Source organism: Aotus nancymaae, unplaced genomic scaffold (genome assembly GCF_030222135.1).
Source record: "Aotus nancymaae isolate 86718 unplaced genomic scaffold, 86718_ANA_hifiasm-v0.15.2.pri h1tg000053l, whole genome shotgun sequence".
In the NCBI taxonomy this organism is placed as follows: domain Eukaryota; kingdom Metazoa; phylum Chordata; class Mammalia; order Primates; family Aotidae; genus Aotus; species Aotus nancymaae.
Window position 1 is genome coordinate 25,862,621 of NW_026988467.1, and position 26,083 is coordinate 25,888,703.

Genomic DNA, 26,083 nt, shown 5'->3' on the forward strand with positions numbered 1-26,083 from the left:
CAGCCTCCTGAGTAGCTAGAATTACAGATTCCTGCCACCAAACCTGGCTGATTTTTGTATTTTTACAAAATACAAAACCCTGGTGAGACAGGGTTTTGCCATGTTGGCCAGGCTGGTCTTGAACCCAGGTGATCAGCCCACCTTGGTCTTCTAATGTGCTGAGATTACAGGCATGAGCCACTGCGCCTGGCCAGCAATTGGGACTTTTCTAATTATTTTATTATTATTGATTTCTAGGTTAATTCCACTGTGGTCAGAGTATATACTCTAAATTTAATCGTTTGAAATTTGATCCTTACTTTATGGCCTGACGTGGTTAAATTTTGGTAAACGTTCCACGTGTACATAAAAAAACATGTATTCTGTTGCTGTTGAATGCATTGTTCTACATATGTCAAACTAATACTTATTAAGCCCTTAGTACATGTCAAGCACCATTCTGAATGGTTTTAATACCCATGACAACCCTATGTGGTAGGTTACTATTTCTATTCCCATTTTACAGATGAGGTCACATGGCCAGTAGAGAGGTAGCAGAGCTGGCTTTCTAACCTGCCCATCTGGCTTCACAGTTGTCATTCTTCTTTTTTTTTTTTTTTTTTTTTTTTTTTGAGATGGAGTCTCGCTCTGTTTCCCAGGCTGGAGTGCAGTGGCATAATCTCAGCTCACTGCAACCTCTGCCTCCCCAGTTCCAGTGATTCTCCCACCTCAGCCTCCTAAGTAGTTGGGATTACAGGCACCTACCGCTACGCCCAGCTTAGTTTTTGTATTTTTGGTAGAGATGGGGTTTCACCGTGTTGGCCAGGCTGGTCTCGAACTCCTGTCCTCAAGTGATTTGCCTTTCTTGGCCTCCCAAAGTTCTGGGATTACAGGCATGAGCCACTGTGCCCGGCCAGTTGTCATTTTTTTTTTTTTGAGACAGAGTCTTGCTCTGTCACCAGGCTGGAGCGCAGTGGTGCCATGTCAGCTCACTGTAACCTTGGCTTCCTCAGTTCAAGTGATTCTCATGCCTCAGCCTCTGGAGTAGCTGGGATTACAGGCATGTGCCACCACACCCAGTTAGTTTTTTTGTATTTTTAGTAGAGACAGGGTTTTTACCATGTTGACCAGGATGGTCTCGATCTCCTGACCTCGTGATTCGCCTGCCTCAGCCTCCCAAAGTGCTGGGATTATAGGCATGAGCCACCATGCCTGGCCAGTTGTCATTCTTAAGAGCTACACTCAAATGCTAGCACAGGTCCAAAGCCTTCCCCTGGATTCCTACAGATCCCAGGTACCCCTGAGCTCCTTGGTTTATAGCTTTGTCTTACTGCCACATGTACACAGTTTTCTGTTCTGCACAGCATTGGCCTAGACACAAAATTCAGCTCCTTCCTTAGTTCCTGCTTTTCTCTGCCTTAGGACTTCAGATTCCCCATAGTGGTTTATCAAGGTGTTTTCCCAAACAAAGACCATTCTCTTCCTAAATGAAATTCCTGTGCCTGCCATTAACAGTATATATGTAAACAAAAGCAAAACAAAACAAAGCCATGCCCGAAACTGTTAATGCTAAAATGTTAACAGTATCTCTGGGTGATACAATTGCAGATGCCATTAATTTTCTTTAAGCTCATTTTGATTTTCTACATTGAACATGTCATTTACGTAATTAGAAATTTTTAGACAAGAAAATATCTCCACCCTAATCCCAATACCCCAATGCAATTGTTGTTTTCATTTCTCTGGAACATGTGCTTATTTTCTGAAAACTACCCAACTGGAACAAAATCGGAGGCTTCAAGCATATTTCTCTCCTGAATACAGCCCACATGGTAATGAAAATGCCAGCTATCCTTTTAGAGTACTTAGTAATAGGGTGAACCATATACACTTGCTGATACTTGCCTTGGGGCTTTATGTACATCACACCATTTGTCCTGGCTTGAGAGGGGTTATTTCATCCCCACTTCACAGATGAGTTAAGTAAGGTGCAGAGAGGCTAAGTAGTCCATTAGAACCAGGTGGGAAGTGGCAAGGCTGGAATTTGAACACAAGTGTCTGGCACCAAAGCCCACTTTCTCCTGTCCCCTGCTGCTTTTCCCTCGCAGTGCCCGGTGGGATTGCAGCTGAGTCCCTGACCTTTACTCCACTGGAGGACATGATCTTCCTCAAGTGGGAGGAGCCCCAGGAGCCCAATGGTCTCATCACTCAGTATGAGGTGGGTTTGGGACCCTATTACAGTGGGGAACCCTGGTAGAAGGTGAGAGGTGACTTTCTTTCTCTCTGCTGCTACAGTAGGAGGTGCATGGGGAGGACAGATATGATTGTCATCGTTCCTTCAACTATGGTCAGGGTCTGCATCCTGTGAATTCTAGAACAGGGCCCTGAAGGCAGGAGGGAGAGGCGCAGATGAGTAGAAGCCTGGCTTGATGGCATCCACAGTCTCCTTTGCTTAGCCCCATCCCTTACTTCCCTGGAACACTGTGGGTGGAGGCTCTGGTCAGGGGTGCTCTGCCCATACTGTGCCCACCTGCCTGCCAATCCTGTCCCCAGATCAGCTACCAGAGCATCGAGTCATCAGACCCAGCAGTGAATGTGCCAGGCCCACGGCGTACCATCTCTAAGCTCCGCAACGAGACCTACCATGTCTTCTCCAACCTGCACCCAGGCACCACCTACCTGTTCTCCGTGCGGGCCCGCACGGGCAAAGGCTTTGGCCAGGCAGCACTCACTGAGATAACCACCAACATCTCTGGTGAGCCCCACCTGACCTGGCCCAGCCCCTTTGGAGGTGGCCCAGAATCCCAGCATTCCATGGGCAGGGGGGAAGTGGGGGGCATCCTGAGGGTGGTTGCAGAGGGCCCCTGCCGAGATAAATATACCATTTAGGAGGTAAAGTCGGGGCTCAGGGAGGTTGAAGTCACAGGAGTCAGGAGACTGCTGTCAGTGGAATCAGAAGCCTGAGGTTGGGGCTGGTACCTGAGGTCAGGGGCCAGGGTAGCTCAGGTCATATCAGCAGGAACAAGGAGGCTAAGGCTGACTTAGGGGAGATCTGAAGACCGCGGTCATGGAGGCTGGAGGCCTGGCCTTCCTGGTCCAGTGGCCAAGATCCATGCTTATGACCCTGTCCCCTTCCCCAGCTCCCAGCTTTGATTATGCCGACATGCCGTCGCCCCTGGGCGAGTCTGAGAACACCATCACCGTGCTGCTGAGGCCGGCACAGGGCCGTGGTGCGCCCATCAGGTGGGAAAGTGGGACAGAGGGATGGGAGGCCAGGGCCGTAGGGAAGAGGCCCCTCTTCTGACCAGAGTCCCAACCCAGGCCAGCTCATCCCTGTCCTCCCTCAGTCTCCCACACAGGGCTTGGAGTATCTGGAGGAGGATGTTCTGTGATGCTGGGCAGGTGAGACACCTGCAGTCCCTCCCTTTTGAGACCCTGGGTCTCAGATGGTGACTGTCACAAGAACCCTGGATAGGTGCAGCCTGGAGAGGGGACTTTCCAGGCCTGTCCAGGGGGCCTTTCCTCAGACACCTTGGAGAAGTGAAACTCTGGGGGCCTTATATCACCCCAGCCTTTTCCTGGAAGCACAGAGATGGGCTTTTTAGAAGGCTAGGGCAGCCAGCCAGACAGGCCATCTCTCTGGAGTGGCTAGGGGCTTGGCTTCTCCACCTCCTCTCCCCAGAGGAAGCTGGGCCTGCTGGGGCCATTGTGGCTGCCTCTACTGGGGAGAGGGTGCTGGAGATAGGACTGTGTGTGTGTGTGTGTGTGTGTGTTTGTGTGTGTGTGTGTGTACATGGTATGTGAACTTGGGTGTATCTTTGTGAGAAAGACATGGGATATGTGGTATGAGCATGTGTGAGAGGTGTGTGTGGGAGACATAAGTGTGCATGTGTGTGAGAGTGTGAGGGTGTTTGTGTAAGTGTGTGCATGTACTGTTAGCCAGACCCCATGCTAGGGGCTTGATCTGCATGAAGCCATTTATCCTCACGGCAGCCTGTGGAATGGTATTATTACCTTCATTTTACATATCAGGAAACTGACTTGGAGAGCCTAAATCACTTGCCCCCAAGGCCACACGGCCAGTAAGTGGTGGAGGTGGGTATTGGAACCCAGATCTGCCTGCTATGCCTGTACCTTTTCTAGAAGTCATCGAGCCTCCCTGCCCTTCTAGTCCACCCCTTCCTTCCACGAAGCTACATGCACTGGGAGAGGGTGACAGCCTTTAGGTGCGGGGTGTGAGGGTCCTAGTCAGTTTCCCAGGAAGATAGGGGGCTGCCCAGGTGACCATGGTAGTCCCTCACCTCCTCGGCCCCCACTGTATCCTCTCCTCTTCTGCTTTGTCCTCCCAGTATTTGCCACTGCAAATCCTGTCCTGGGCCAATTCCTAGACCCTCAGGGAAGACCCAGGAAAAAGTCATGGGGTCTGCAGGGCCTTTGCCTTTTGCTGGCGCCTCAAGGCCCTTGTGCTGCTGAGTCTGGGAGGGGTTGGGAACCCTTCCTTCCTTGTCCTCTTGAGGAATCCTGTGAGCAGGTCTGGTCAGGGTCCCTCAGGATGATGATTGCAAGGCTGGGTGGGGGCAGGGGGTGGGACATGGTAGGAGGGGAGCAGCAGGATGGCTGTGTGACCCTGGGCATCTCTTTTTACCTTCCTGAGCCTCCATTTCTTTATCTGCACAATGGGGATTGTTCTAGATTAAGATGCACTTTGTTCATGGCTAATGTTAATGATTACCTCCTGCTGGGACTTAGGGCTGGGAGAGGTCTCAGCCTGGGTTAATGGAGACTGAGAGGGGCTGGGACTGGTGTTTATAATGGGCTAGTGACAAGCAGTGGGCTGGTATCCAGCACTCTGGGATGATTCCCCACAACTTGGATGCTCAAAAGAAACATCTGGTGAGCAAGGAAAAGGCATTTCTGCTTCCCCGAGCAGAGGTTGTCAGAATGGGATGTCACACACCAAGATGTGACTGAGACTGTAACTGGAAATATTTAAATTTGTCAGGATTCACGTATTTACTCTCCACTTTGTTCTGCAGAGCATTTGGAGGAGCTCATAGCAGAAACCTACTTGGTAAAGAGATAAAACAATCAGAAACACAGCTGGGACAGGGAGCACGAAGCAGAGTGGGTAGTCAGGACCCTGAGACAGCAGGGCTCCGATTTGCTGATCAGAGGCTGCCTCAGCGTTGAGAGGGTGCTAGAGACATAGTGCTAGGTGTCCTTGTTTGCTAAGTGACTGTCTCTCTCACTAGAGGTCAGTTTTAGGAAGCCCAGATGCCTAGTGTCTAACACAGGGCTCATGATCTGAGCTCAGTCAATTCTTTCTGAATTAATCTGGCTAATCCTGTAATTTACTGAGTCCCAGAAGGGAGCTGTCAGTAGCTTTGGTTTCCCAGGTCTCATGTCACACACACAGGAGGACTCATGGAGGAAGCAGGGTGGGGCCTTATGGCTTGGTTCTATTGAGCAGGGACCACGATCCTCTTAGCCTGGGTTAGTAACAGAAATAACCGCTGACATGTGCTGGCTGCTTGCTTAACTTGCCTGTTCTTCCCATCTACCTCCTGGAACAGCCTCGCAATCACTTCTATTTTATAGAGGAGGAAACCGAGGCCCAGGGAGGTTAGGGGACTTGCCCAGCTAGTAAGGGACTTGCGCAGCTAGTAAGCCCCCAGGAGGGCTTGACCGAAAAGCCCATGCCTTTAACTGCCAGCTGGCTCTCCCGGTCCTCTGGCCGCCTGTGATCCCTGTACTCTCTCCTCCCTGTCCAGTGTGTACCAGGTGATTGTGGAGGAGGAGCGGCCACGGAGGCTGCGGCGGGAGCCAGGTGGACAGGACTGCTTCCCAGTGCCACTGACCTTCGAAGTGGCACTGGCCCGAGGCCTGGTGCACTACTTCGGGGCTGAACTGGTGGCCAGCAGTCTACCTGAGGCCATGCCCTTTACCGTGGGTGACAACCAGACCTACCGAGGCTTCTGGAACCCACCGCTTGAGCCTAGGAAGGCCTATCTCATCTACTTCCAGGCAGCAAGCCACCTGAAGGGGGTGAGGGACCCGCGAGGGTCATGGTGGGGTGGTTGCGGGTGTGGGATGGCAGGCAAGGGATACCTTGCAGCAGGCCCAGCACCGACTCCAGGCCCCACCCTTCCCATGGCCCCGTTTCCTAAAGCTCCTCCTCTCATAGTCCACCCCCATAGCCCTACTTTCTATAGCCCCACCTCCCATAGCCCCGCCCCTACAATACCGCCCCCACAGCCCCTCCCATAGCCCTGCCTCCTGTAGCCCCACCTACCATAGCCCCACCTCCAATAGCCTTACTTCTCATACAGCCACCCCCACAGCCCCACCTCCCACAGTCCCGCCTCCCATAGCCTCTCCTCCCATAGCCCCTCCTCCTGTAGTCCTTTCTCCCATAGCCCCTCCTCCTATAGCCCCTCCCCCCAGTCCCACCCTTCCCATAGCCAGCCCTCCTGACCCCAGGCTCATTGTCACAGAGCACTACCCGCTTCCTGAGCCTTCTTTCCCAGGCTCCTCCTTTCTATCCAGGTCCCCAGTCTAGTTTGCCCCTTCCTGAGGCTCCGCCTTCTGTCTTAGATGCTTCTCTTCCCAGAGAAGCCCATTATCAGGTTCCTGCATTCCCGCTTTGAGGCCTAGGACCCGCCTCTTCCCCAAGCCCCGCCCTATCCTTCCGGCTCCTCCCTCCTCTGCTTGCTTGGTTTCTCACTTCCTAGCTAGTCCTCTGGCCCTAAGCCCCGCCCTGATGCTCGAGGCCCCGCCCATTTCCCCATGATATTTGTTTCTCTCTTGCCTCCGATCTCATCCCCCTTTCCTAAGGCACTGCAGGTGCCTCCCCTCTAGGCCCCACTCTCAAGGGTCTTCCCAGGCCTTCCTTTGGGTGGAGTGTCCTTAGATGCCATCAGCACCAGACAAAGCCCTGAACAGGCTCAAGAAACGCTGCCTGAGGTTCCCACCCTGGGGAGGGAGAGGTCGGGGCTTCAGCAGTGCTGAGACCCCCATCTATGCCTCCAGGAGACCCGGCTGAATTGCATCCGCATTGCCAGGAAAGGTAAGTCCACTGGGTTCCTGCAGCCCTTCAGCAGCAGATTTCTCACCTGTCCAGCGCTGGGGAGGTGGATCTGGAGGACCTAGGGCTGTGGGAGTAGAGGAGGGCCGTTGGGCAGGCCTGGGGCCAGGAAGGGCTTCTCTGCTGGGTTTCCATGTACCCTACCTCAAGGGCTCCTTCTCCCAGGCTGACAGCAGGGGCCTGGAGCAGGCCTGTGGAGAGGAGCCATTATAGTTGGGCCCTGGAGGTGCTGGGTACTGGATACGCTGGTTCTGGGTTATGTATCTGCCCGGCTTTCCTATGGTTGGGGAGAAGGTGGGGTCAGCATGGGCTCTGTGCTGCAGGGATCATTCCTGCTTCCAGACAGGGAATGTGGTTGGCTTCCCATCCTGAGATGCACTAACCATGCCCTAGGTACACAATTGTTAATCCTTATTACCTCCCAGGAGAGCGAGAGGGTGGAGCTGAAGGCCCAGGTGTCTGCTCTCCCCTATCCGCTGAGAGTTGGGAGGATCTGAGAAAGTGGGGAGTGAGGGAAGCTATTCCTGATAAGGGAGCCATGTCAATGAGGACTGTGACTCATAAGTGCAGAAAGTATCAGGGATGGTGAGGAGGTAGATGTGCTTAAAAGGCAGGACACGTGTTGAGGATGTGGGGCGGTTTATGCATGTGTGTTTGTGCAGCCCAGTGTGTTCCCTGGGCACAGACCCCTGCAGGAGGGGCTCAATGGTCCCTGTCTCTCCTCTGATCCCTTGTTCTGCTTTGTTCTCTCCCCAGCTGCCTGCAAGGAAAGCAAGCAGCCCCTGGAGGTGTCCCAGAGATCGGAGGAGATGGGGCTTATCCTGGGCATCTGTGCAGGGGGGCTTGCTGTCCTCATCCTTCTCCTGGGTGCCATCATTGTCATCATCCGCAAAGGGTGAGTGAGGCCGGTGCCCTGTCACACCAGTGGCTTCTACCCCTTAGAGGCCTGGTGGCACGGAGGAGTAGTGGCTTAGAGCTGGTAGGGAAGCTGCCCTGCAGGTGTGTGGAGGGCTGCCAGCTTGGGCATCTGCTCTGCCGATGGATCTGAACTGGGCGGAGGGCTGCCCTGGAGTATATACCTGTACCTGGAGTACAGGTCTGGCTGGTGCCAAGTGCTACTGTCCAGGGAGGGGCCCGCAGTGCCTGGTGCCAAGGAGCTGTGCTTGCTGGGACTGTTTCAATAGGGAGGGCATGGAGGTGACCTGGCTTTGAATCCCTACCCCCTGCAGACCTTCAGCTCATGGGATTGTGCAGTTGACCCTGAGCAGGGGGCTGCTGCTCACACTTCTTCAAACCAAGGGCCTTGATTTGTCCAAGGTTATTCCTGGGCTCCACCTTGGGCTCAGCTTTCCCTGGACCCTGTTACTGTGGATCCCTGAGGAGCCCTCCTGGGCCTGTGACTGAGAAACCCCTCCCCCTGCTGCCCCTACCATCCCCCAGCTCTCAAAGGTCCAGTCTCATGTTTGCACGAAACGTTTCTTAGTGGATTTGCAGAGGGCAGCACAAATCCCAGTACATTGTAGAATTCAGAACCTAGGATCCTGTAGTTTCAGACATGTAGGATTCAGGACTCTAGGAATCTTAGGCTTTAGAATTGTAGAGGCTCAGAGCCCCAGAACGTAAGAGCTGCTGGGTAGTTCAAGGCCATCTAGTCTAATGGTTTTCAAATCTTTTTAAAGAAACAACCTGCCTTCAAACACCAGAAAACCCTTCCCTGGGAGCCTAGTACATGGAGCAGATGAAGGCTGAGCAGCAGTTCTGGTTGGAGGCTGGGTGGGGGCTTCTGAGACCTTTCTGCTTGCCAGCTCTGCCCCACCATGCTCCCCACCGGGCAGCCATGGGACACTGTGGTCTAAGCATCTTAAGTAAGCGATGGGGATGCTGAGGCTTAGAGGGGCGCAGGCCTGCCCAAGGCTACCCAGAGAGTCAGAGGCAGAGCCAGCTCCACCCTTCCCCACCTGGGCTCTGGCTTCTATAGCCCCTGCTGCTGCCAGGCTGGGCACATGTGGTTGAGTTGGCTGTATTTCTGGACTGTCGGGAGCAGATAAGTAGGATCCAGGAAGATGAGAGAGAGAGCTGGCTGGGGCCACCTTGCCTGAGGCCAGATACCAGCAAGAGAGAGAGTCTAGGGGTGGAGTGTACAGCGGAGTGGAAGAGATGTGGGGGGATGGCCCAGCCAGGGCGATATGCTCTGATTTTTCCCCTCATTGTCCCTGCACAGCTTTAAGAGAGACTATTTTAGGTATCATTTAATGAGGGATTATTATGTGCCAGGAGCTTCACACACATCATCCATGAGTACATTAGTTATTGGGCACCTACTGTGTGCCAGGCACTGTTCTGGCACTCAGGATGTGTTACAGAACATTTCCTTCTTGGATCTTGACTGACTTCCTTTTTTTCCGGATGAAGAAACTAATGAAAGCACCTCGCCCAGGCCGCTTGGCTGATGAGCGGTAGGCCTGACTTCAGCTCAGTCTTGCCTGCAAATGTGAAGGCCTCACCAAGTCTGGTGCACAGGAGGTGCCTCCAAAGTGGCAAGCCCCTGACTTCTCTCCAGCAGGGGCCTGATGAGTGACTCTAAGTAGGGCTGCGACTGGAGAGGGCTATCATGGAGGAGGCAGATTTCAGTTTCAGGTGGTATTTGAGGTCCTAGAAATCTACGCTCAAGGAGAGAGGATAGGCAGAGTTGGGGGTGTCACCCACCCCGGCAAAGAGAGCTCTGGGCCCAGGACAGGATAGATCAGAAATGTTGTCAGGGCCTTACGAGGAAACCTTTCATTATATATTTGCTACCCCATAAAACCAGGCTACCCCAGATGCCAGAAACCCCTTGTCCCCCATCACCCCGCACCTCCTTACTTCCCTTGAAAGCCATCAGTCTCCCTGTGTAGCACCTACTGCATGCCCCTGGATCTGAGCCTGGCCTTCAGGGCCCTCTATGCTCCCCAGGGCTCTTGTGGTCTGCATTGTGGGTATCATGGGACACAGAGGCTCTGGCAGGGATGGAGGTGTTCAGGTCAACTTGGGGTGCCAACATAACCAACAAGAGTAGGAGGTTGCCGAGGAGGGCAGTTGCCACGCCCCCGTGGAGCCTTATTGGAGGCAGGAGGGAGTCCCAGGGGGATTATGGGAAACAGTGGCCAGCTGAGAGGAGATTTCAGATTCTCTGTCCTGCCCTGCCTCTGTGGATGATCAGACTGGATGCATCTGCCGTAGGGGAATTCCAGGGCCTGGAAGGGAGGCTGGTGACCCCAGGCCAGGTCAGATCCCCTGTCTCTGCTTCCAGAAGCCCCCACACCCCACCTTTCTCCATGGCAGCACTTTCTTCTCCCTGCACGTTGTCACTTACTTACTTGTAGTGTTTTGCTCAATGCTTGTCTTGCCTGCTGGGTTAAGAGCTTCATGAGGGCAGAGAAAGCCCTGTCTTGTTGTCTGTGTATCTCCATGGTCTAGCCAGGGGAGTCGGGTCTCCCCACTCTGAGATGCAGGGAGACAGGGAGGAGTGGATTGTGGGCACTGCTGGGTGCAAACTTCCCGGTGCTGGGACCTCACAGCAGTCCCTGTGGGGGATTATTATTAACCTCACTATGTATGTATGTAAGTATGTATGTATGTATTTTTTGAGACAGAGTTTTGCTCTTATTGCCCAGGCTGGAGTGCAGTGATGCAATCTTGGCTCATCGGATTACAGGTGCCCACCACCACGCCTGGCTAATTTTTTGTATTTTTAGTAGAGATGGGGTTTCATCATGTTTGCCAGGCTGGTCTCAAACTCCTGACCTCAGGTGAGCCACCTGCCTTGGCCTCCCAAAGTGCAGGGATTACAGGTGTGAGCCACCATGCCCAGCCTTAACCTCACTTTTTAAAGAGGAAAGTGGAAGTGCAAGGAGGTGAAGTTCTTTTATTTATTTTTACTCATTTATCGATTACTTCATTCAACAAAATATTTTTGGGGGATTACAGTGTGTGGAGCCCTGGAAGAACCAGGGGGAGACAAAAAGACAAGGTTTCTGTCCTCCTGTTCTTTGTAGCCAGTGGAGAGCCTGGCATGAAATTAGAAAAAACACAAATGGGTGAGATAATTACAAATTGTGAAAGGAGCAAGGTGCCAGGTGTTGGGGGCAAAGAGAATTTAGGAGACCTCATGTAGCTGGCACTTGTGGGAGAGTGGTCTGGGAAGACCCTTTTGAAGGCACAATGTGTCATCTGAGGCCAGAAGAATATCATTTCTTTTTTATTTATTTATTTTTTTCATACAGAGTCTCACTCTGTCACCAGGCCGGAGTACAGTGGCACAATCTTGGCTCACTGCAATCTCCACCTCCTGGGTTCAAGTGATCCCCCTGCCTCAGTCTCCCAAACAGCTGGGACTACAGGCGCACACCACCACACCTGGCTAATTTTTTGTATTTTAGTAGATGGGGTTTCACTGTGTTGGCCAGGATGGTGTCGATCTCCTGACCTCGTGATCCGCCCATCTCAACCTCCCAAAGTGCTGTGATTACAGGCATGAGCCACCGCGCCCAGCCAGAAGAATGCCATTTCTTCAGCTGTGTCCTCCCTTGTGGGGCCTCTGCGACAGCCCCAGTGCCTTGGACCCTCCCCTCTCTCCCTGGGATGGAGGAGATGTGCTCTGTGACCTGGGGCCAAGTTCCTGCCTTTGCTGGTCCATCTTCCATCTCCGCCCCTTCATCTGCAGGTTTCCTGTGGAAGGCTATTCGCTGGGGTCCCTGCTGATGGGGTGATGTGGGGGAGAGTGAATGGAGGACTCTGGAGAGCCTGGGTGGGGCCTTGGAAGGGAACACAGAGGAGATTCCAGGGCTAGGGTCCTGGGGCAGGCGTCTGGAGGCCTAGTGTCTGCTCTGGAGTCTGCCACTGACACCCAGAGAGAGGCCTAGGCAGCCTATGCTCCCTGACTCAGCTTTGCTGACTGTCAAGTGGGAATCTGACCTGCTTTACACTGTGGGTGCTTTGCGGTAAGGTGGGGCTCTTGACTGAAGCTGTACCCCAGGTGCTCCCAGAGGGGATGACCTGGCTACTTTAGTGGATCCCACACCCAGGGCAGGGTGGGTGAAGGCGGGCCCTAGGTGTCTCCTGGGCATCCATCTGGAGTCCTCTCCACCCCGTCCCTTCTCTGTCCCCACCCAGTTGGAGGTGCGGGCAAAGGGCTGACCCCTTAGGGACAGAGGGCCCTGCAGGGAGGGAGGGTGGGGTGCTGTCTGCAGGGACAAAAACAGCCCTGGTAAGCGCAGTTACCCTCAAGAGTATGAGTCTGTGTGTGTCAGGGGATGTCTAATGTGTGTGAGTGTGTGTTTGTGAATATATGTCTGTGTGAGTGTGTGTCAGTGTGTTTGAATACATGTGTATGTGTGTGTTTTCATGTGTGTGTCTGCATTTGTGAGCGTGCATGAGTGCGTGTTGATGTGTTTCTCCGTGTATGAGTGCATGTGAGTGTGTATCTATATGTGTGTCTGTGTGAGTGTGCATATATGTATGACTGTGTGTGAAAGCTCTGTGGCCCCCAGGCCCTTTCCCGCACCTCCTGCTCACTCCTGCAGTAGGCTTGGGGAAGGTTCCAGAGGGGCCTTGGGTCCTGGTCCTTAATGTCTCAGCCTGACCAGCATTTGGGACCAGGAAGGTCTTTCTGACTGTCCAGTCCTTGGCCAGCCCCTCCCCAGCCCAGGAAGCACGCGGGTCCTGCCCTGCTGCCTGGGCATTGCCTCAGCCCGGCCTTGGTGGGTGGACCTGGGACACGACTATGCTGTTCTCTTTGCACGCTGCCAGGAGAGACCACTATGCCTACTCCTACTACCCGTAAGTAGCTCCATCTGGCCTGGGAGTCCCTGGCCCCGCCTAGGGGAGACCTCCCGCCCCTGCCCTCTCTGCTGGGCTTGGGCTCACTGCACCTGGCCTGGCCTGGTGTCCGCCCCATTCTCTGTGGCCACCTCGGCCTCTGACTTTCCCTCCCCTGCTCTGTCCCTCCCCTCTGCATCTTCCTCCTCAGCCTCTGACTTTCCCTCCCCTGCTCTGTCCCTCCCCTCTGCATCTTCCTCCTCAGCCTCTGACTTTCCCTCCCCTGCTCTGTCCCTCCCCTCTGCATCTTCCTCCTCAGCCTCTGACTTTCCCTCCCCTGCTCTGTCCCTCCCCTCTGCATCTTCCTCCTCAGCCTCTGACTTTCCCTCCCCTGCTCTGTCCCTCCCCTCTGCATCTTCCTCCTCAGCCTCTGACTTTCCCTCCCCTGCTCTGTCCCTCCCCTCTGCATCTTCCTCCTCAGCCTCTGACTTTCCCTCCCCTGCTCTGTCCCTCCCCTCTGCATCTTCCTCCTCAAGTCGTGGTTGTAAGTGCTGGCTCTGCTCCTCAGAGGCATGGGTTCAGAGCTGGCCTTGCTGAGTCACCCTGGCAAGTTCCTGAGCCTTAATGTCCCCTCCACCACCAGAGCAGCCCCTTACGTCCTTGAACTGTTCCTGGTGGTTAGAAGGATGTCCTGACCTCCGACCAAATCCACGTTCAGGACACAGGTCCCGCTCTGGAGTCCATGTCCATGTGCATGTGTGTGTTTATGTGCATGCGGGTGGGGCCCACCTCTTCTGACACCGGAAGCTCCTTCCACAGCAGAGGCAACTCTTGGGCCCCCACAAGTCCCTTCTCCAGCCGGGCAGCCCCAGCTCTGCAGACCCACCACTTCCTGGGAGCCTCCCCTGGGCCAAGCCCTGAGCTCTCTTCTGGACACAGAGTCCTCACAACAGCTCTGAGAAATAGCTATTATCGCTTCCACTTTACTGATGAGGAAACTGAGGCTCAGAGAGACTGAGGGACTTGTGGGAGGTCACAGAATGTGCTGGAGTTGGGACACAACCCAGGCCCCTGCTGACTCCGCAGCCTGCCGATGCTACTCTGTCTTCTGTCTCTGTCTTCTCCTCTGCAAACCTTCCAGAACATTCCTCCTGCACCTGTGCTGGTTTTCCCTCCCTTGAAGAGTAGGCCCAGATGGCGCTGGGCCAGCCCCAAGGACAGCGAGTCTCTCACCTCCTCCTCCCCGGGCGGCTCCCTTACCTTGCTGATTCCCACATGAGCTTTTCCAGCAACTCAACACCCAGCGACTCCGCTGAGCCCCCGGCTCGGCTCCTGCAGGGGCTGTGGACAGGCCATTCTCCCTCCCCACTGGTTGCGCAGTTAGTTTTCAAAACCAGATGCAGAACTTTCCAAAGTGTCTGTATTAAGTTCCATCTGCTTAATCTCGCACTGAGCTCAGCTGGATGCCAGCAGTGTTAGTGTCCCTCCCGGGTTCCGGCGTCTGTGGATCGGGCTGGTTTGTTTCTGTAGCTCTTCTTCCAGGTAGGCCGAGAGTCCCGGGCTGGGAACAGAGCTGTGGCACGACCGGAGACTGCCCTCTAGGCCAGCATCCGCTCACTGACAGGGCCTCTCTGGGCTCCACGTGCAGCTACCCTGGCCGGCTGTCCTCTGTCTGTGGCCCTGTCTGTCTTTCCTGTGGCTTGCTGGTCTGGCCTGTCCCTCCCTCTCTCTCTGTCCCCTTCCCCATCTCTCTCTCTCCTTGTTTTTTTTTTTTTTAATAGAGACAGGGTTTCACCATGTTGCCCAGGGTGGTCTTGAACTCCTGAGCTCAGGTAATCCGCCTGCCTCTGCCTCCCAAAGTGCTGGGATTACAGGTGTGAGCCACTGGACCTGGCCTCCCCTTGTTATTGTCTCTTTCTTTCCTCCTCTCCTCCTCCTCTGTCTGCCCCTAATGCCTTCCCCACTCAAGGTGGTCACTCACGGTCACAGCCACAGAGGCTGCTCCTCACCTGCCCCCAAAGGGGGCTTTGTCTCCAGCCTGGGCCACAGTGAGGGCGATGCCCAGAGCCTGGCAGGGGCTGGGGGTAGGAGGCCTGGGCCTGCTGAGCCGTCTCCCATCCAGGCTGGGAAGGCTATGCCCTCCCCAGTGCCCGACAGCTGTGGTCCCGGTGGGGACACATAGCCGTCTTCTTAGCACGGGAAGGACATCCTGGTCCTGGCAAGAGGGGCATCCAGAGGTCATTCTGTCCTTTCCTTGCCCCAGGACAGGCTGGCTGGGGTATGCCTCTCTCGGAAGATCCTTTCATTGGCCTCCCTGTCCTCATGGATGGTTGGTGTCCCTGAGCCCACGTAACCTGGAAGTCCTTTCTCAGGTCTACCCTGCATCCTGCATGCTGTAAGGCCGAGCAGGTGAACAGCTCTCTCCTCTTGAGCTCTCCCTGTGATTGGGCCTATCTCTTCCAGCCTCAACAGGGGTCTCAAGTAGTTTCCTCTTTGCCTGTTTTTTTTTCTCTTTATCCCTCAATCATGGAGCTGTCCCCTGCCTCCTCACCTCCTTTTCTCCCTCCCATTTTCCTCCAAGTTCCTTTGAAGTGACAAACTGCCATCCTCATCCATGAAGCTGGGCCTGGAGGGAGAGGAGGCCTCTCGCTCTCCTCCCTGCTGCTCTGAGCAGCAGGATGGACTGCTGGGGAGTGGTGGGGATGTGGACCTTCTGTGGGTCTCTTTACAAGTCTGTGGTGGTCCATGCTGGGACCATCCTAGGGGCTTCTGGGAGCAGGGAGAAGCCAAGAGTGGAGTTCATTCTGTGCATGGGGGAAGCCCCCGAACCCTGGCTCAGCATGAACCAGACCCTCTGCGGGGAAGGAGGGGTGTAGTCCCTCCTTCCTGCAGGAGAAAGAGGAGTCGGGAGAGTGGTTTCTCTTTAACACGGGGAGAAGAGAGAGAGGTGGGGACATGCCTGGCCTGGAGCTGAACCAGCCATATAACTAGTTTGGGGTGCAGTGGGGGCGAGGGGAGCTGTCTGCTGTGACACCAAATTAACCCTGGAGTGACTTTCTTTCCCATTTCCTAAGCCCAGGGGGCCTGTGAAACTTAGGAGTGGGATCCCAGCCTCAGGCCACTGCTGCTCCACCCCTTACCCTTAGCAAAAGTCCCTGGGTTGGGCTCTGCCAACCCCTTTTTGGGGAGGCAGCAGCTCTCTGGGTCTGGTGAGTGAAGGATGGAGGCAGAGCCCTCAGCATCCAGAGATGTTTCCAGGACAGCTGCTGGCTCCTGACCTTGAGGCCCCCTTACTCCAGGGCCTCCCCTCCCACCTCTGCGTGCTGTCCAGCCCCACACAGTGCCTGTGTCTCCCCTCAACACCCCCTCTAGGAAGCCGGTGAACATGACCAAGGCCACCGTCAACTACCGCCAGGAGAAGACGCACATGATGAGCGCCGTGGACCGCAGCTTCACAGACCAGAGCACCCTGCAGGAGGATGAGCGGCTGGGACTGTCCTTCATGGATACCCATGGCTACAGCTCCCGGGGTGAGTCCCCGGCCCTTCTACCCCTTCCTCATGGCTCTGGGGCTCCCGATCTGAGACAGTAGGATCCCCATATCAGATGAGTTCTGTAATACCTCCAACCCAAAGTAAAGCATCTATTGTCCTCCTGCTGGATACAGAGTCAGCACAGGTGGGATTTTTGCATTGTTTCCTGGAGGAGCTTGTAAGGCATTCTGCTAGCATAAGAGGAATGCAAAGTCCGTTGTGACAACTGTCAAAGAGGAGGTGCTGCTGCAGGAACAGGGATCAGAGCGGCCGCACCCCTTGTTGAGCACCTGTTATGTGAGAGGTGGGGATACAGTGGCTGAGAGAGATGGAGATAGAGTCAGACCTGGGCTTGCCTCTCCCTTTCTTAGCTGTGTGACCTGGGGCAAGTCGCTTAAGCCCTCTGGATATCTGTTTCCTCGTGTATAAAATGGGAATGAAGATTGCCTCTGCTGGTAGGGAGGATGTGAAGACTAAATGAGATAATGCGTGCAAAATCACTCAGGGCTGTGCTCGCATTCGCAGAATATGGTGAGTCAGCCGTCATATACTAGGTTTGTGTCATAACTGGCTTCATTCTGCATCTTTTCTGTTTAGTGTTGATTCGTACAGAAGAGAATATGTAATGTTTCTGAAAGTCATAAAATTATAACCATACAGCAAACACCAATGAACCTCATTGGTTAATTAGAACATTATCTTGGTACACTTCCCTAGCTATATCCCCTACCTCTTTCTTAGCCATAAATATTCTCTTGAATTTTTTTTTTTTTTTGAGACAGCTCACTGTAACCTCCACCTTCCAGGTTCAAACGGTTTTCTTGCCTCAATCTCCCAAGTAGCTGGGATTACAGACACCTGCCACCACACGCAGCTAGTTTTTGTATTTTCAGTGGAGACGGGTTTCACCATGTTGGCCAGGCTGGTCTCAAACTCCTGACCTCAAGTAATCTGCCTCCCTCTGCCTCCCAAAGTGCTAGGATTACTGGCATGAGCCACTGTGCCAGCCTCCCTCGAAATTTGTGATTTTAATTTTCTTACCTTTTTAGGGGATAGTTTTACTGTGTGTGCATATGTCCCCAAAAAATGCATTATATAGTTTTGCTCATTTTCAGGCTTTGTAGAAATGAAATCCCACTATACTTTTTGACTCTATCATATTTCTAAAATTTACCCATGTGGATGTTTTGCCGCAGTTCATTTACTTTCTCTGATGTGTAGTTTCCCATTGTGTGGCTAAATCACAATTTATTTCTCCATCCTGCCGTCCATGGGCATTCGATTGGTTTTCGGTTTTCTTGTTATCACAAATGAGACTGCCGTGAATATTCTGATGTGGATCTCTAGATGCACCTGCATACAAGGTTCTAGAAATAGAATCGCTGGATTATGGAGTACGTGCATCTTCAGCTTAATAAGAGTGCCAAGTTGCTTTCCAAAGCGGCTCTGCTTGTTTTCTTTCCTAGCAGCAGCGTGTAAGACTTTCCTGTTGCTCTACATTAAGATCAAATTTGCCAGCCTTATTCCCTTTGCCACATTAGTTTGTATAAAATGGTAATTCTCTATAGTCTTAATTTGCATTTCACTGATTACTAATGAGGTTGAACATATTTTCAAGTCATCACTGGGCCATTCAGGTCTCTTTTTCCGTGAAATGCCTGTTCATGTCATTCACCTAATTTTCTATTGGGTTTTCTGCTGCTTTCTTAGTGGTTTTTAGGAGTTCTTTATATATTTAGGATAATAATCATTTGTCACTTATGAATTGCAAATATCTTCTCCCAATTTGTGGCTTATCTTCCTAGATTATTTATAGTGTCTTTGGGTGAACAGATTTTTATTTTCATGTACTTAAATTCATCAGTCTTTCTTTGTGTTTTCTACTTTTGTGTTTTTTAAAAGAATTTTTCCCTATCCAAAGTCATAAAGTATTTTTTTTTGCTTTTTTTTTTCTAGAACTTACAACATTCTACATTTTATATTTAAATCTTTATCCATCTGGAATTGATTTTTGTGTGTGGTAGTATAAATTAAGGGTTTTATTTTTTCCATGGCGATAAGGCACTGTCCCAGGATCATTTATTACAGTTCACGCTTTCCCTGCTGATTTGTAGTGCCACCCTCATACACACATTTCTACAGATATGTGGATCATTGTTTAGTTCCCTGTTTCTTTCATTGGTCAGTTTGGTTGATTTCCATGCTAGTACCACGCAGTCTAGTTATTGATACTATCTAGGTCTTGCTATCTGAAACAGGAAGTTCTCCCAACTTTGTGCGTCATCAAGGATGTCTTGGCTGTTTTTGTTTTCATTCTCTCTCTCTCTTTTTTTTCCTCAGGAAGAATGTCCGATAGGACAAGGACTCTCTCTCTTTTTTTTTTAATTTTTTTTTTTTTTTAGATGGGGTTTCACCATCATGGCCAGGCTGGTTTTGAACTCCTGACCTCAGGTGATCCACTCACCTCGGCCTCCCAAAGTGCTAGGATTACAGGTGTTAGCCACCATGCCCGGCCTCTCTCTCTCTTTCTTAATGAGATGGGGCTTAGCTCTGTCACCCAGGCTGGAGTGCAGGGCACAATCTGGGCTCATTGCAACCTTCGCTTTCTGGGCCCAAGCGATCCTCCCACATCAGCCTCCCAAGGAGTGGTGACCACAGGGGTGTACCACCATGCCCGGCTAATCTTTGTATTATTATTATTATTTTTTGGTAGAGACAGGGTTTCTCTATGCTGCTCCAGGCTGGTCTCAAACTCCTGGGCTCCAGTGATCTGCCTGCCTCAGCCTCCCAAAGTGTTAGGATTACAGGCATGAGCCATCACACCCGGCTAATTCTCTTTCTTATAAATATTAGAGTCATCTCTTTAAGTTTCTTGAAAAACTTTTTTGGACAGATTTGTATTGAATTTATAAATCAATTTGGGAAGAACAGACATCCTATGAAATTGTCTTTCTACCCATGAAAGTGATGTACTTTACCCCATGTATTTAGGTCTTGAATGTCTTCCCATAATTTTCTCTATAAAATCTTGTATATTTTTTTAGATATATGGCCCTAGGTCCCTTATTTTTGACTTCTATTATAAATAATACACTTTTCAAATACTACTCTATTTAGAGAAATGCAGTTTCTTTTTGATTGTATATTATTTTATATTCATACTTTTTTTTTTTTGAGACAGAGTCTTGCTCTGTCACCCAGGCTGGAGTGCAGTGGTGCAATCACCACTCACTCCAACCTCTGCCTCCCAGGTTCAAGTGATTCTCCTGCCTCAGCCTCCTGAGTAGCTGGGATTACAGATGTGCACCACTATGCCCAGCTAATTTTTGTATTTTTTTAGTAGAGATGGGGTTTCACCATGTTGATCAGGCTAGTCTTGCACTCCCGACTTCAAGTGATCCACCTGGAGTGCTGGGATTACAGGTGTGAGCCACCATGCCTGGCCTTATATTTATACTTCTTGATACGCTTTCTTATTCTTATTTGTCTGTAGAATGTTTCAGACTTTCTGAGCAGTTAAAGGATTTGCGAATATCCTTTGCAGAAGAAATAGTTGTGTTTTTTTTTTGCATTTCTTATTCTTTTTTCCTATGTGTTTCGGCACAGTACTGGCTGGGACCTCCAGTACTGTGTTGAACAGAGTGGTTGTAGCTGGAATCCTTGTCCTCTTTTTTGACTTTGAAAGGAATGTTTCTAACATTTAAACACAGAATAAATATTGCTTTGTGTTTTTGGTAGAAAGGTTGTTATCAGGCTAACCAAGTTCCCTTTAGGTTTTAGTTTGCTGAGAAATTTTATTTTAAGCTGGCATTAAACTTACCAAATATGTTTTTATTTAATTATTGTGATAATTATTTTTTCCCCTTTTGTCTGCTAATGAAATGAGTGACATTTTTAGATTTTTTAAAAAAAAAATTACCTTAAATTCCTGGCATAAATTCAACTTGATCCTGATGATCATGATGTTTCTTTTCATTCCTTTTTTTTTTTTTCCTTTTTGAGATAGGGTCTCACTCTGTTGCCCAGGCTGGAATGCCTGGTGCGATCATGGTTCACTGCAACCTCAACCTCCTGGACTCCAGTGATACTCCCACTTCAGCCTCCTGAATAGCTGGGACTACAGGCGCCCACTGTCATGCCTTACTATTTTTCTTTCTTTTTTTTTTTTTTTTTGTATTTTTTGTAGAGACAGAGTTTTGTCGTGTTGTCCAGGTTGGTCTCAAACCCCTGGGCCCAAGCAATTTACCTGTCTTGGCCTCTCAAAGTGCTGGGATTACAGGTGTGAGCCACTGTGTCTGGCCAGATTTTAAACTTCTAATTCGATATATTTAAAGGACTAAACAACTATTCAGGCTTCTATTTTTTTAAAATAGAAAGTTATATTTTTGATAAGTTATATTTGTCTAGGTATTTGGCCATTTTATTTGTTTTTAAACTCAGTGTTATACACTTAATCATATTCTCTTTGTAGTCTCTCTCATTAAATTTTCACCATTTTATACCATTTTACCGTGCTTAGTAGCTGTTTTTTTTTTTTTTTTTTCCTGAGACGGAGTCTCACTTTGTCACCCAGGCTGGAGTGCAGTGGTGCAACCCTGGCTCACTGCAACCCTCCGCCTCCCTGGTTCAAGTGATTCTCCTGCCTCAGCCTCCTGAGTAGCTGGGATTACAGGTGCCCACTACCACACCTGGGTAATTTTTATATTTTTTGTAGAGATGGAGTTTCAGCATGTTGGCCAGGATGGTCTCAAACTCCTGACCTCAAGTGATCTGCCCATCTCGGCCTCCCAAAGTGCTGGGATTATAGGCGTGAGCCACCACACCAGGCCTGTTTAGTAGCTGTTATTTTATTTTATTTTTTTTGAGATGGACTCTTGCACTGTTGCCAGGTTGGAGTACAGTGGTGCGATCTCAGCTCACTGCAACCTCCGCCTCCCAGGTTCAAGCGATTCTCCTGTCTCAGCCTCCCAAGTAGCTGGGACTACAGGCATGTGCCGCCACACCCAGCTAATTTTTGTATTTTTAGTAGAGACAGGGTTTCACCATGTTGTCCAGGATGGTCTTGATCTCTTGACCTTCTGATCCACCTGCCTCGGCCCCCCAAAGTGCTGGGATTACAGGCCTGAGCTACCAGTAGCTGTTGTTAACCCTTCAGCTTACAAATGAGGAAACAGAGGCTTGGAGAGGGGAAGTCACTTGTCAGGTTAAACAGCCAGAAAGTGGCAGAGTCAGGACTTAAAAGCAAGTCTTTCTGAATTGCAAACTGTTGTTTCTCTTGCATGATGCTGGGCCTTAAGGGATGGGTAGGATTCAGATTGTAGAGGTGGGAAGGAAAGGGCATGCACAGAGGAGGTACAGTATGTGCAAATGTGTGGTGATGGATATTGGAGCAGACGGGGAGAGATGTGACTGCATCGAATCCTCCAGCGAGTGCTGGAGAGAGCTGGAGATCAGGGTAGTGTGGGTTCATGCCTAGCTGCTGAGTCCTGTTGAGAGATAGAGAGAGGCAGGAAATGTGGGCTCTGCTCCTGGGATTCACTGATGAGTTGGGGAGTCAGGACTGACCCAGGGGAGTCAGGATGAGGCTAATTGCCATGTGGATAGTGGGGACGATCAATGCTGTCAGTTTTGAGAAAATATGCCCTTGGGCAGGAGTGGTCAGCATTTTGGTGAGATGGGTATGGTTGACTGATGGTGAGGAGGAAGGGGGGCACTGAGGTTGGTCAAAGATGATAGCTGGAAACTCCAAATGTGTTCAGGTGCTGGGTGTAGTGGCTGATGCCTGTAATCCCAGCACTTTAGGAGGCAGAGGCAGGCAGATCGCTTGAGGTTAGGAGTTCAAGGCCAGCCTGACTAACATGGTGAAACCCTGTCTCTACTAAAAATAATTAGCCAGGCATGGTGGTAGGTGCCTGTAGTCCCAGCTACTTGGGAGGCTGAGGCGTGATAATTCCTTGAACTTAGGTGGTGGAGGTTGCAGTGAGCTGAGATCACGTCACTGCACTCTAGCCTGGGAGACAGAGCAAGACTCCATCTCAAAAAAAAAAAATGTGTGCAGGGAGATGAGCTGAGCCTCAGCACCTTCTCTCTCTTTCTCCTTCTCTGCCTCCATTTGCTGGTCTGGCTTCCACTGCCTTCCTGTCTTTTCCGAACAGCGGAGGCTAGGTTTTTGTGGTTTGGGATGGAAAGCCATGTTGATGTTGGTGCATCCTTCATATGCAAATTTTAAATGAAGGACTTATCACCATGAGTAACTGGTGGGGCTGGTGCGAAGAAGCCAGCTGCGACCTTCCCAAGGTGTTGGAATGAGCCCCGTGGTCTCTGAAGTCCTCCTGTGAAAACCCTCAGATCCTCCTGGGCCTTGTCCGTCTGGAACTATTGACTCCTGTGGGTGCCAGGAGGTTTTGGCCAAATTGTTTGTCAAATAAGTGCCAGGTTTTTTTCATGCTCATAAATGCCCCTTAATCAGGGAAGCAGAGGCAACAGTGGGGACAGCAGGGTCTCAGAGTCAGGTGGATTCAAGCCTGGGTTTGAATCCTAGTGCTGACATTTAATGAGCAAGTAGCTTCACTCTTCTTGGCTTCAGTTTTCTCGTTTGCACAAGAGGAACAATAATAGTGCCCCCACCACAGGGATATTCTAGGGAATAAGTGACTTAAGAATTGTGCCAGGCACTCAGTATGTTAGATGTGGCTAGCTGTTATTACAGGCTGTGCTTCTTTAGGAAAGAAACTTACTTGTTAATTGCAAACAGTGGAGGAAAAGTTTGGGGTGCTACCAAATGGTATAACTGGGGGCTTATCTTCATCTGAGGGTGGTAGGAATCAGGGGAGGTGCCCATGGGTGAGGAAGGGCTGAGGATTTTCATTTCCAGGTGAGGAAACAGACCCAGAGAGGTCAAGGAACTTGAGCCAGGATTTGAATTCAGGTCCCTCTGATTCCAAACCCAGTGTTCTTTTCTCTGGGCCTCAGCCCTCCTCACAAAACATCAACTGTGCAGTGGTTACTAACAGATGATGTTGCACAGTCACGATGGAGCTAGGATGAGCCTGGGAGAGCCCTGGGATGGAGACTTTGAAGGTGGGCCTATGGGCAAACTGGTCCTCATGGGTAGGGGATGGGGTAGGGTAGGAAGTATGTCTCAAGTCCCACAGGGGAACTCATAGGCACGGAGAGTAGGGACCTGTCTTCTCTGGGCCCAGGAATTGGAGGGTCCTCTTGGGAACATCATCATCTTGTCCTTTCCCGGTGGTCTTTTTTTTTTTTTTTTTGAGACGGAGTTTCCCTCTTGTTGCCCAGGCTAGAGTGCAGTGGCGTGATCTCAGTTCACCACAACCTCCGCCTTCCAGGTTCAAGAGATTCTCCTGCCCCAGCCTCCTGAGTGAGTAGCTGGGATTACAGGCACGTGCCACCATGCCAGGCTAATTTTTTATTTTTAGGAGAGACAGGGTTTCTCCATGTTGGTCAGGCTGGTCTCGAACTCCTGACCTCAGGTGATCTGCCCATCTCAGCCACCCGAAGTGCTGGGATTACAGGCATGAGACACCATGCCTAGCCTACCTGGTGGTCTTATTTGTAGAACATCTTGTGTTGTTCTTAGGCTCAGCTGTCAGCTGCCCAGATGTGGCTCTGGCTTTTCAGGTGGGACTTTTTGCTTGTCCTCAGCCACTGTGTGCTGATTGCAGGCTCCTTGTATGGCTGTGCCAGCCCTTCAGGATCTCTGGGATAAAGTCTTTGATTCTCTGCCACCCTCATTTACTCCTTTCTCTGCCTGGAGAACTCTCTGTGGAGCTGTTGGCCCACTTTCCACAAAGAGCATGAGGGCCTCTCCATCTCACCAGCTTCTCTGAGTTCTTTGAGCCAACAGAAGTCCCTCTTACTGAACTTTTGCAGTTGTCTTGTGTGTGTGCTGTGGATGCTCCTGGGAATCATCTTTTCAAGCTGCCTTTCGGGTCCTGGACCCAAGATCTTATAGCAGAGAAGGACCAAGACTCTTGTCAACCGGCTGCCCTGGCTTTCTGGCACTCTCCCTTTCCTGGAAATGACTAGGAATGTCAACAGATGCCCTTGCGGGTGTTCGCTGTGTGCCAGGCACTGGGCTGGGTACTTTATATACATTATTATATTTAATATTTACATAATCAGATTGGACAGTAACCATTTTTTTCTTCACTTGACACGTGAAAATGGAAGTTTGGAGAGAGTAAGTAACATCCCCACGGTCACATACAGAGCTGGGAATTGATCTGGAGTCTGACTCCAGAGCCTGTCTCTCAATCTCTACATTACACTGTGTTCCCCTGAGGATGTTTCATGAAACAAGCAAGAAAAGCCCTCCATGGCGAAAGGTGTTTATGAAGCATTGCTGTTTCCACTCATCTCTTGAAGATTCAAAATGCACACAAACATACTGAAGGCCCCGAGAGGTCTTGCAGGGAAGAAACCTATTTATTTTTGTATAAACCAGAATTTTGCAGACTCCTTTAAAACACAGAATTCCTCTTCCTCTTCTTTTTTTTTTTTTGAGACAGAGTCTTCTCTGTCGCCTAGGCTGGAGTGCAGCAGTGCAACCCTGGCTCACTGCAACCCTGGCTCACTGCAACCCTGGCTCACTGCAACCCTCCGCCTCCCGGGTTCAAGCAATTCTCCTGCCTCAACCTCCTGAGTAGTTGGGATTACAGGTCATGCCACCACACCTGGCTAATTTTTGTACTTTTAGTAGAGACGGGGTTTTGCCATGTTGGTCAGGCTGGTCTCTAACTCCTGACCTTGTGATGTGCCATCTCGGCCTCCCAAAGTGCTGGGAATATAGGCGTGAGCCACCATGCCCTGCCTCTTTCTCTTCTTTTTAATGGAATACCACTTAATCATCTTGCATACCTACTATTTTCTGAAACACTTTGGCAACCAGTATATTAGGCCAGTCTGTTTTCTTTGGACCTCAGTTTCCCCATTTATTGAAATTAAGGGTTTGGGCATCCCACCACAATGGCATAACTGGTACTTGACTTGCCTTCTAGCTGTAAGCAACCAGAAGTCCAGCTAAAGAATAGGAATCAATTGCTTTCAGACATCGAACTATAGGGAGCTCAGGACTGTGGTTCCCGAGAGCAGAGAAACAAATGAGATGAGTCCATCTTCAAACCATGGCACAGGAAGGTGGAACACAAGTACAATGGGGCAGCCTCCCTGACCTGGTTGGAGTTTGGGGAAGTTGAGCTCATCAGGGGTCTCCTGATGATCCTGCATTCATTCTGCCAGTTAGTCGTTGAGTAGGAATTCTAGGCTGCGCACTGGAGAGGCTTCTCGCAGGGAGGGTCATTTCAGCTGAGAGTTGAAGGATGAGTATTAGTTCATCAGGCAAGAAAAGTAGGGTAGGAGGGGTTTTGGAGGGAGAAGGAGGGAGAAGGCACAGGGAGGAGGGGCAGGTGTGTAGGCCCCACTAACAGCCCCCCACTGGTCCCTGCCAGCTTAGTCTTGGGCAGAGATTGAGTCGAAAATATGGGGAGGGCTGGATTTGAATAAGCCCCTTGCAGCCTCACCCAGGACCGGAGGAGGGATATGAGTATAGTCATGCACTGCACAATGAAGTTTTGGTCAACAATGGGCCACATACACCATGTGGTCCCATAAGATTATAACAGAGCTGAAAAACTCTTATCACCTAGTGACATTGAAGCTGTCATAATGT

The 26,083-nt window shown here is 50.9% G+C and overlaps 1 protein-coding gene across 5 annotated transcripts in view; it reads left to right on the plus strand.

The window, feature by feature from the left end:
• The window catches only part of PTPRU (protein tyrosine phosphatase receptor type U), a 92,981-nt gene that overhangs the window by 41,021 nt on the left and 25,877 nt on the right, over positions 1–26,083 (plus strand). For 4 of the 5 annotated variants that reach the window (XM_064363590.1, XM_064363591.1, XM_021668319.2 and 1 more), the window contains exons 9-15: positions 2,088–2,197; positions 2,533–2,734; positions 3,120–3,222; positions 5,751–6,024; positions 7,009–7,045; positions 7,820–7,958; positions 16,232–16,389. In XM_064363590.1, coding sequence (XP_064219660.1) covers positions 2,088–2,197; positions 2,533–2,734; positions 3,120–3,222; positions 5,751–6,024; positions 7,009–7,045; positions 7,820–7,958; positions 16,232–16,389 — 1,023 coding nt within the window. Of the gene's footprint in view, positions 1–2,087; positions 2,198–2,532; positions 2,735–3,119; positions 3,223–5,750; positions 6,025–7,008; positions 7,046–7,819; positions 7,959–12,850; positions 12,881–16,231; positions 16,390–26,083 lie in introns of all 5 variants that reach the window. The other variant, XM_064363589.1, reaches the window with a different exon arrangement.